The sequence below is a fragment of the Eptesicus fuscus genome, chromosome 22 (genome assembly GCF_027574615.1).
Source record: "Eptesicus fuscus isolate TK198812 chromosome 22, DD_ASM_mEF_20220401, whole genome shotgun sequence".
In the NCBI taxonomy this organism is placed as follows: domain Eukaryota; kingdom Metazoa; phylum Chordata; class Mammalia; order Chiroptera; family Vespertilionidae; genus Eptesicus; species Eptesicus fuscus.
In genome coordinates, this window is record NC_072494.1 from 35631984 (window position 1) to 35642915 (window position 10932).

General features: G+C 63.7%; 1 protein-coding gene across 1 annotated transcript; it reads right to left on the minus strand.

The window, feature by feature from the left end:
- Positions 1 to 1927: 1927 nt before the first annotated feature.
- On the minus strand, positions 1928 to 9488 carry CDK18 (cyclin dependent kinase 18). Its single transcript, XM_054711716.1, has 15 exons — positions 9365 to 9488; positions 9069 to 9208; positions 8360 to 8485; positions 7552 to 7608; positions 6625 to 6739; positions 6386 to 6480; positions 6068 to 6130; positions 5282 to 5405; positions 5057 to 5177; positions 4280 to 4377; positions 3937 to 4042; positions 3778 to 3820; positions 3070 to 3160; positions 2663 to 2740; positions 1928 to 2014 (listed from the first exon to the last, which is right to left on the minus strand). The coding sequence occupies exons 1-15, from the start codon at positions 9486 to 9488 to the stop codon at positions 1980 to 1982; spliced, it is 1416 nt and encodes a 471-aa protein (XP_054567691.1). The 3' UTR covers positions 1928 to 1979.
- Positions 9489 to 10932: the final 1444 nt, after the last annotated feature.

The following is a 10932-nucleotide window of genomic DNA, read 5'->3' on the forward strand; positions in this document are numbered from 1 at the left end:
TGAGGGGGGCCTCACATTCTCCCGGTGGCCCTGGGAAGAACAAACCTAATCTAGGAATTGGAAAACGGAGCAGGATGCCGAGAGCTTTGGACGATGTGTGTGAAGGAGGGTGTAGCCAGACGCCAGGCCAGAGGCGACCGGGCAGCGGAGGGAGCCAAGGTGGTGGCAGTCACGGCTGGGCCAGAATCCCTGAGGCTTGTACCCTCGTTTTTGCTTCCCTGGCCTTGGCCATTCCCCACGTCAACCCTCTCGAATCGTCCTCCCTCCCAAGAAGTCAGGGAGCCATCTGGTTGGGGGAGCACAGGGTTGGCTACGGCACCCGGAACTGCAGAGCCCCCCACCGGGCCTGCCTCAGGGCTCCCTGGCTGACCCCCCTCCTCAGGCACCGGCCTGGGCCCAGGCTGGACGCAGGCCTCCTCCGCGCCCACAGGCACCAGCCTGGCCCCAAACACAGCCGCGTTGGGGGTACAGCAGGGAGGGCGCAGGGCACCCTCCCACAGCCCCGGGGGATTCAGAGAGACACACAGGCCAAACGCTCTCTCCACTTTATACACACACACACACACACACACACACACAGACACACACACACCCGCACTCCCGAGGCCCAGGAGGCCTCCGTCTTTGGCATCCATCTGTCAAACTCAGCTTTTCTGCGCGAGACTGCGGCTCCTTTCTGTACATGAATTAAATATGGCGTCTGTCTCTGTGCTGAGTGAGTCCCAGGACGTTCACAGTTCACAGTACCGTGGGGGAGGAGTGGGGGGCCCTGCAGGAGGCGAAGACCCTCCAGGGCGGCCCCTCAGGCGGAGGCGGGGCAGGGCAGGGGCTGGTAGGGCAAGGTCGGGCCTGGCCTCCCCTTGGCCTTGGTATTCAAGGCTCAGCCACGCGTGGAGGTGCCCTTGGGGACACAGCGGGCACGCTCCGGAGGGGTGCTGGGGAGGGCCTTCTCCAGGGGCCCAGGCCCCTCAGACTGCCACCCCCTGTGCTGCCCACCCCACCTGCCTCTACCTCAGACTGGCCTTCTCATGACCACCCTTCGGGGTGGCTGGTGCCAGGATCGGGCGGAGCAAGGACAGGGCCACGGGGGCTGGGAAGGAGGGCACGGGGAGGCCGTGCCAGTCCCAAGGAGCCAAGGCCAGCCTGGCACCAGTGCCGGGGTGACCCTGCCTATCTGGGCGCTGACCCAGGACCCTGGGCCCGGGCTGGCTTATCAGCACTCGGGTGTGATCAGCAGGAGCTGCTCTCGGGAAAGGCTGGGCAGGTCGGAGCTCGGGTCAGAGCCCCAAGGGCAGTGCGTGCTCCCCGCCTACCAACTTAAGGCAATCAACCCCTTCAGACTAGGGAGAGGGCGGGCGGAGGCGCAGGAGTGCCGCGGGCGGGGCCAGGCCTCCGCACGCAGCGGGCCTCCAGCAGCATTCGGGGCCTCTGGCGAGGAGGGGGAATGGGAACAGGTGGGGCGGTGGAGTGGGGTTAGGCCTACTATTTCCCCTGTTGCTCTGGGGGCACCTGCCCCTCAGGGGCTTTGGCTCACAAGGGTCCCCGAAAAGGTGCCACGTCGCTTCCTGCTCTCAGAGGGGAGGAGGTGAACGAGGGGCCCATAAGGGGATCTACAAACGGGTGAGACAGGCCGGCCCTGGGGGAGGCGTGTCCAGGGCACGTGCTCAGCCCGGCAGCTGGATCCTCCTGTCCCCGTGGGTCCCACGCGGGTGCCCGAGGGCTTCGGGACGGAAAAGCCTCCGAGGTCCTTCCTGCCTCTCACCTCCTCCCAGGGCAGGTGATGGAGGGGTTGATGTCTGGGCTGCGGCCACGGGGGAGACGTGGGGAGCAGGTCGGGACCCAGCTGTGCCCAGCAGGGCTGCAGAGGTCTTCCGGGCCGGCCTCACCCTCAATCCTCCGTCCTCCGGGGCCGCAGGAGCCACCCTGCCTGCAGCTGCTCAGTGCGCCCTCTCCCTCCGGCCGCATGGGGCGGGCGCAGCTCAGAAGATGCTCTGTCGCCGGCTCTTCCCTCGTCCTGGAGAGCAGAGGGGGAGAGGGGGCTGCAGTGAGGCAGCCGGGCCGGAGGGCAGGGCGTGCTCCAGAACTGGGGGTAGAGCGAGCAAGGGCACGCACTTGGGAGCCAGTCAGTCCTGGGTTCAAACCCTGTCTCTGCGACTTAGGAGCTGCATGCAGTTGAGACTTAACCTCTTCACAGCCTCAGTTCCACGGACTGGGGAGCATGACTAGTACCAATGTCAGGTGTTTTCAGGATTAAATGGGAAAATGCATGGAAAGTGCCTGTCACTTCCAAGGCCGGCAGCTGTTTCCGAGCCCAAGTACAGCTCTCCAGGGTGCAGGCTAGCTGGAGAGCTCAGAGCGAGCAGAGAATGCCCAGAGAGCGTGTGCCTTCTGGGCTGGGAGAGGCAGCCAGTTCTGTCTGGGTGGGGGTCGGGGTGGGGGAGGGAGACACGAGAGGAGGAAGCCTGGGCTGGAGATAGGGAAACCAGTCCTTCCCTGCTCCCCACAGGCCCCCGGAAGGGAGGCCAACGTCCAGGAGGCCATGCTGATTTCCCATCACAAGAGGGGCTGCTGGGCCCCATCTCTGACCCCGAGAGGGAGGAGCAGCCTGTCCTGTCTCCTCTACTAAGCGGGGAGCGGGGGGTAAGGGGGCGTAAGGCCCTACCTGGCTGCTGGAAGGCCAGGCCCCGGCACCCTGGGTCCTTCTGGAGCTGGATCTCCTTCAGGGAGAAGATGGAGGCAGCTGGCGTGGAGGACAGGGAGAGAGCTGGGTGGAGCCGGCCCTGCGCTGGGAGCCTGCGCCCCACACCCAGAGTGCATGGAGCTGGGAGCGCCCCCTGGCTGGGGAACCCCTTCAGTTAGGACTGTGCCTCTCGGGCAGTCTCAGGCCCACAGTCTGATCCTTGGCTCACAAATGAGAACCTAAGGAGGGGAAGCCCTGGGCCCAAGGCTGTGCAGCTGGACCGAGGGCCTCTGGCCTTTTCGTTACAGCTCTTCGGCCCACACCTGCTGCCCCCTTTCCTGGTTCCGGGGTGCCCCTACACCCCCTTCCCCCCCTCCCCCGCCACTCACTGTCTTGGAGCTGGTGCACGCGCTCCCCCAGAGACCGGAAGTAGGGGTGGTTCAAGGCTGCCTCTGCGGATATGCGGCTCTTCGATTCATACTGAAAGCACAGGGGCCGGTTGGGTCCTGGCTGGCGGGCTGCAGGGACCCCTTTGGGACGCGGTCCCCCTCAGCTAAGCTAGATGCCCACGTGGGAGGGGCCCGAGTCTAAACCGAGAGGCCCTGGGGTCCCCTGGCAGCCCCAGCTCCAGCCCAACCCAAGGCCGTCTCCGCTCAGGTCCCACCAGCAGAAAAACTAGAAACGGGACATCGGGAGCGTGACCTCCTCTCGGGATAGAAATGCAGCCGCTAAAGCAACCGCGATCACCGCATTAATAGTAACAGCAACGTGTCCCTCCAACAAGGACCCTCTCCTGTGTGCTGCCTTCAAGACATGCCCCGTATTAGGTGCGTTCGATCCATCATCTCGATTTGGCCTCAGGGCCAGCTCACACAACACGGAGGATCGACCCACTTTGCGTGGAGGTCACTGAAGCACCGAGACGTTCCGCCGCTTGCCCAGCTACACAGCCACTCAGGGAGTTTGAACTGGCTTTTAGTTCTGAGTGCGCCCACTCAGGTGAGCACAGAGGTGGGTGCAGGGCCGGGGTGGGGTCGTGGGCTGCAGCTGCCTTTGGCTGCCCTGCCCGTTCCTGGCCCAGCGACGGGCATACTCACCAAGAGAAGGCTGGTCAGGAGGTGGATGCCTTCGGAGTCCAACCTGCAGGAGGAAGGAGCTGGCACAGGCCTGGCCTGCGGGGTGGGGGGAGGGGTGTGCACCTCCAGGAGGGACAGCCAGGACCACAAGCAGGAGAGGAGGCTGGGGAGGCAGGCTACCTGGGAACGTGGCTGATGAGCGGCTGGGGGAGGTACCGGGGGAAGTTGTAGGCACGGAACTCAGACTGGCCCATCACTCCGGGCCACGTCTCTTCTGTAGGGGTCCCTAGGGAGACAAAAAAAAGGGGTGGGGGGGGGGGCGTGGTGAGGGGCCAGGGACAGGGGCGACCTGGAGGGGTGCAATGTAAGGGAGGAGACAGAAAAATGGCCAAGTCCACTGGGTCCTCCGCCCTGCTGTGAGCAGGCGCAGCGGCTCTTCCCAGGCCCTTTGTGCGCTTGGGCTGCGCTGGACAGAGTTCTGTCGCCCCCTGGTGGTCCCATTGGGGGAGCGCAGGAGACTGACCGAGGAGTCGAAAGATGAGGTGCAGCTCCTCCTTCACCGTGGAGCCGGGGAAGAGGGGCCGCCCCGTGGCCATCTCGTAGTGAATGCAGCCCACGCCCCTGCGGGGAGCAACGGGCAGGGGCGCGTCAGGGACGGCTGCTCCCCCACGATGCCCTACCCCGGGGGGCTCAGGTACGTCCTGGCGCTGGGGTGGGTGGCCCAGCCCAGCCCCGACTACAGCCTCTATGGGGGCGTCTCCGGGCTCTAGGACATGCTGCCCGCTCCCCTTTCACTCGGTAGGGGTTGCGTCTGCACGGCCAGCACCCCGACAGCTCCTTAAGCCGCGTTGTCCCAAACCCTGGCCACACCCTGTTCCCCAGCGGAGGAGGTAAGTCACACATCCGCTCCCCTGCCGACCCCCAGGGCACGGGGCACAGTGGCCAACCATCGGAAGCCCGTGTTTTAGTTTTGGCTTTTGAATTCATACGATAACAAATAAGATCCATGTCAGTGTTTAAAATGACATGTTCTTTCCAAAACGTTCAGTAGAACGGATGCTCGGGCAGATCATCACCTTCACTGTGGGGCCTCCGGTACCCTCCGGTGAGCCGGGGGACCCCGGGGAAATATTTCAGAAGCACAGCTCAGCGGGGTTCTACCCAGAGACAGGGAACCCCAATGGGGTTCGGACTTCACCCTTTAGCATCCCGTTCGCCAGGATGCCACGTGGGGCAGCCAAAGGGAGTCTGGAGGTGTGCAAGGTCCCCCCCGACCCCAGGTCCCGTGACCCTCACTCACCACATGTCGATGGGGGTGGAGTACTCTGTGGAGCCCAGCAGCACGTCGGGGGGCCTGTACCACAGGGTCACCACCTCATTGGAGTAGGTCTTCGTGGGCACGGACTTGGCCCGGGCCAGTCCTGGGGACAGACGTGTCACTCAGCCTCAGCCTCTCCTCCCCCAGCGCGCCCGCATCCTGAGGAGGCTGTCAGACTCCAGGCGGCCCCCGGGCTTCCGTCCTCACCAAAGTCCGCCAGCTTCAGCTCCCCCCGCTCGTTGATGAGCAGGTTCTGGGGTTTCAGGTCCCGGTGCAGGATCTTGCGGCGGTGGCAGTAGGCGAGGCCCCGGAGCAGCTGGAACATGAAGATCTGGGGCGGGAGGGAAGAGAAGGGGGGGGAGGGGAGGCAGTGAAAGGGGGGAACGTGTCCCATGGCTGGGCCTCGGAAGGGGCCAGGGACTGGGCAGGGTGAGGTACCCGGGGAGCCAACTGGTTCTCCTCCCACAATGCATCACTCCTGGGCTCCATCCACCCCAGGGAACCCCATCCAGAGGGAAGCGCAACAGGTACACGGGGGAGGCAGGAGGACGGGGGAGGGCAGATGGACAGTCCTAGGCCAGGAAGCCCCGCATGTGGGGGTGTATGCGCGTGATCCTCTGACAGACACCAGAGGAGGTCCTGCATTCCTCTGAGCTGCCCCAGAACCCTCCCGTCATCCTGCCAGGTGACGCATGCTCCCATCTGACAGGTGGGAACACTCATGCTGGGGGGCGGGGGGTGGGGGGCGGGGGGTTTTATATCAACAGCTAGATGGCGGCAGAGGGTGTGTGTCTGTGGTGGGCTGAGGCGCTCAGCGCAGTGCCTGGTCCTCTCTGAAGGGCGCTGCCCCTTCCCTCCGTCCTCATGGGAAGCTCTGAGCAGCCTCAGCAGCCAGGGCCCTTGGAGGTGAGGGAGTTCCCACGCTGGGCTTGAGAACAGGTGGGTGCCGAGATGGACGGGCCCGAGTGCGGGGTCCCTGCCAGAGGCGCTCACCTTGACGTTGTGCATGCTCATGAGGTTTCCACAGTGGTCCAGATACTGCTTCAGGTCACTGTCCTGGAACACAGAGCCGCTCAGCCCCGCCCTGTCCTGACGCCGGCTGGAAACCGCCCCCCACTCCCACCCCCCCACCCCGCCTCCGCGTAGGCTGAAGCCCAGGAGTGGGACAGGTCCCTGCTCCAAGCTGCCCCTAGGCCTGGAACATCTGAGAACCTGATTCTAGAGCAAGACCTGGGACATCCCCTATCGCCCCTCTCCCCCCACCACCACCACCCCACCCCCTGCCACAAGGGGAAGAAGCTCCCAGCTCACCAGGTACTCAAACACCAGGGTGAGGGACCGCTCCGTATGAATGAGGTCATGCAGGGTGACAATATTGGCGTGCTTCAGGTTCTTCAGCAGAGACACTGGGGAGACAGGCCACCTGGGTCCCAGCACCCCACCTGCCCCTCAAACCCCCTCTTCCTGCAATGGCCCCACTCCTGCAATGACCCGCACCCCCAGACTCCTCCCAGGAGCCCTCGGGAGTTCAGGACCCGGGGGTGCTGTACCCTCTCGGATGGCAGTGCAGGGCGCCCCCTCCTCGTGCTCCAGCCGGATCTCCTTCAAGGCCACGAGGTTCTCCGTCAGCTTGCTGCGCCCTTTGAAGACCGTGGCGTAGGTGCCCTGGGAAGAAGAACCCCACGGCCCCAGCAACTCTCGGGTGCTGCTCTCCTCTGCCCAGTGCCCCCCTACCCCCAGCTTGTGCCCCTGCTGGGACAGTGACTCCAGTGGGAGTGCCCTGCCCCCTTCTCCCTTCATCTCCCTGTGAAGCATCCCGAACTCCTCCCGCTCAGAGTGCACTGTCCTCCCCCAGCCCCCAGCAGGCCAGGGCCCCTCCATCATAACGCCCGTTTGTTCTTCCTGCGGCTGCTGCTTGCGTAGGTCTCTCTGGGTTTCTGCAGGGAAAGGGCCGTCTCCCTCCTCTCTGCAACCCTTTGCCCACCCGCAGCCTCGAACACCAAGTCTGTGATCACAGAAACAGCTCACGGCACTTAGCTACATGCCAGGCACCTGCGTGCTGTCCACAGGCGTATCACGGTAACCGCTTCAACCCTCAACAGCCCGGTGCGGGAGACCAGTTAGGGTCCCCACTTGACAGAGGAAGAACCCGAGGCTCAGAGGGGGCGCAGAGCAGGCCCAAGGCCACAGAGCTAGTACCTGGTCAGGTTCGGACTCGAACTCAGACGAGAAATACTTGCATGAAAAAAATACACTGGATCCTGCCCAGAGCCCATGGGCCACTCCATCCTCACACCCTCCTCCAGCACCTGGACCCCCCTCAGCACCTGCCAAAGGCTGAGCCCAGCTGCCCAGCCAGGATCGTGTGCCCCTGTGGGCAGGTGCAGCGAGGGGCAGGTCAGGGAGGGCGGGGGAAGACCCTGTCACTCCTAACCACCCTGCTGGCTGCCCTGAGAAGACCAGACCCAGCCTCTTACCTCCCCCAGTTTGTCCAGTTTCACATATGTTTCCAGTTTCCCAAAGCCGATATCTGACTGAGAGGAAGAGACGTAGGGTCCTGTGAGCTTGAAGGCCCCAGCAGCCCCGAGACCACACCTCCCCCGCTCCACCTCCCCAGGAGGAAAGGTAATGAGACCCCCATGGGGAAGAGAGAACAACTGAGGCCACAAACCCTCCCTCTTCTCCCCTCCCCGCTACCCCTGTGCTAAAGGAGGAAGGCCTTGGGAGTGTGAGTTCCCTCCTCCCGGCAGCAGAGGGTGTGGGTCCCCGGGCTGCAGACCTGGGGCTGCCTCAGCACACCGGCCCCTGTCTATCTCTGTCTGTTCGAACTACTAGCTCCAGGAACGTGGTCTTTTCCTCCCCTGCACCTCGAATGCCCAGTTCAGAACCCTCCACCCCAGTAGGCTCTCATCAGCACACTTCCTCTAGCTCAGTGATACCCAACCCTTCACAATACAGACCCAGAGTCTGATTCTGTGGGTACCTAGAGTGGGAACCAGAGTCGGTGTTTAGGAAGATGCTCCCAAGGAAATATGATAGCAGCCAGGACTGGAGAGCATGTACCAGCTGGTCTATTGATTTCACTCTATGGAACCCACCTATAGAGTGAATGCTGATCAAGGATGTAGGTCTATATCTGCTATGGCCAGCAGGTGGCGCCAGAGGCCCGGGACCGTTCCCCCAGAAACTGCTGCGGCCTCAGCCCCAATAGGCCAAACCACGTGCGTGTCCATGTCTGGGAGATGGTGTCTCACCCTGGTTATCGCGGACGCTCTGGGGACTCACCAGGGATGCTCGGCGGGACATGCGGCTGAGCGGTTTGGGCAGCTCCGGGCTCTCCAGCTGCAGCTTCTGCAGGAATTCCTGGGGCAGGCGGATGTCCACGGGCAGAGAGAGCCTCTTACTGATGTCCTGCAGTGGCCGGGGTGAGACGTGGGCAGTGTTTGCTCCAGGGCAGCTGGTGCTGTGAGAGCCCTGCCTCGCACCCTGGGCCCGGCGTTCCCTGTAGAGCCACTCGGCGGGGCCAAGCCCCAGGCTGCGACCCAGGCTCCCAGCTGCCTCAACGCTGTGCCCAGAGACCTCCATGATCACCCAGCCTGGTTGCTACGTGACCTCTGGAGGCCCTGTCCCCTCTCTGGCCAGCGTCCCCACCTGTGCACTGAGGCTCCTGCGGACACTATGATTCTGGACTCATATGTTTCATACTCGGGTCCCCGGGTCATAAGAACAATAGTCCAGTTGTCGGCCCTTGCTATGCACCAGGAATGTTCCAAGCGCTTGGCATACGTTAGCTCATCTAATCTTCGTGGTGACCGTTTTAACACAAGGTGACTGCAGTACACAGAGGTTGAGAAACTTGCTCAAGGTCACAGAGCGAATCAATGGCAGGGCTGGAATCTGAACCCGTGAAGTCTGGCTCCAAGGCCACCTCCCTCCTGGGCACACGTGAGTGGATGCGTCCTGCCAGGCCCACGGGACGGCCCAGAGCCCTCACCTCCATGGAGAAGCGGCGCTGGCTCGGCCGCCGGTACTGCATGCCCGGGGACGGCGGCCTGGGCTCCTCCCCACCGTCTGTCGGGGAGAAGGTGCTGGGCTCTGGCTGGGCGTCTCTGCCAAGAGGACCAAGCTGCAGATCTGAGAGGGAGAGGCATCAGCTCCCCTCCCTGCCCTCTGCCCCGGAGGGAAGTCCCCGTCCTCCCCCAAGGCCAGCAGTGACGGTGTAGGGTGTGGGGTGTGGGGTGTGGTCCGCGTGGTCGAGGGCAAGGAGGGGCTTTGGGGGAGTGGCCTCACCCTCAGGGTCCCGGTTGTGGAGCTGGTTGAACTGCTCTGCGAACTCCGTCAGGGACTCCTCGATGGTCTCGGTGCGGGGCACGGACAGCGAGAAGCGGCGCTTGAAGTTCTTCATCTTATTCATGATCAGCCCGGAGCAGCCAGCAGTCCTGAGGCAGCAGTGAGGAGAGCCAGCCGTGAGGACAGGGAGTGGCGGGTCTCGGTCTTTCCGCCAAGCTCGGTGGCCCTGCACGGGGAGCCAGGGCTGAGTCTGCACAAGTTCCAGCTCCCAGCCCTCTCCCTCCCTGTGAACCCACGCAGGGTTCCCTGCTCCTGGGAAACACTCACAATGAGGACCCATCAGAACCAGGGGGCATTGCTCTTCATAGCAGCATGACATGCCAAGAGGGTGCTGGAGGCCTCCCCGGGGCCAGAGGTAACCTTTTAGCTGCTGGAGATCTAGAGAGTTCTGGAAGGAAGGCTGAGGGGCAGGGAGGGCACCAGCACCCGATGGCCCTCGGGCCAGCAGCTCTTCACCAACTTGTGTGTGAGCTTGGACGTGTCAGCAGCCGGTAAGCCTCATTGACAGATGCCTACAAGCTAAGTATCCGCCTGGCTTACACCCTCCAGACAGAGTCTGGTCCAAACCCCATTCGTCCTCATACCAACACCTGGAGGTCCCTGGCTGGCTGGTCCTGGGCCCCCAGGAGACGGAAGAGAGGGGAAAGTGAGGGAGGAGGTGTGTGCACCTGAGCGGGCCCAGCCCCATCTCTGCAGCTGAAATGTGGGAGGTCAGGAGCAGCTGAAGGTCTCAGCGGAGACACAGAGAGGTCCCCCGAGGAGCCCCAAGCGGGAAGGGTGTCCACTGCAGAGAGTGGGAAGGGGGCGGGCCGCTCTGCTGGCTCTTGGGGGGCCCTTCCCCAGCCAGAGGGGCTCTCCCGGCAGCTCCCCAGCCCTCTTGCCTCAGAGTGAGGAGACTTGTGCACTGCTTCCTCCCGCAGACCCTTCCTTCTGTGCCCTGCCCTGAAAACCCAGAGTGGGGCTGTCCCTCCCCCCCCCCCCCCCCCGCCACGGTTTCATAAGCTCCCACTGTGGCCGCCCCCTCATCCTGCGCTGCCACACTCCCTCGGCTGCAGTGGGGCCGGGGCCAAGGAGTCTCACAAGGGCCCCCACCCACATCTGCCAGGAAGGCAGGGGGGCCGGTCCTGTGATGGGAAGGGCCACCCTGCACCCCCCCCCCCCCCCCCCCCCGCCAGCTTTAACCGCGCACCAGACACTGCCCAGCCCCAGAGGATGCTCTCAGCCCTGTCACTGGCTACTACCCAGTTGCCAAGGCAACCAGGCCCCTCCCGAACCCTCCTGGTTTAAGGGATTATGGGTCAGTAACATGTTTGCTTTGCCTAATGATCACATCCTTCTGTCCTCAGCCAGAAAGAACCCTGCAAAGGGTCCCTTCCCTGGGCCCGAATGTTTCTGGCCGCCCCCAAATGCACTTAAGGTTGGGCCCCCCCAACGCCCCGGAGCCCTGACACTGGGCACGGCCAAGCTTCCTTCCTCGGGCTTGTGCCTCTCGGAACCCAGGCCTTGGG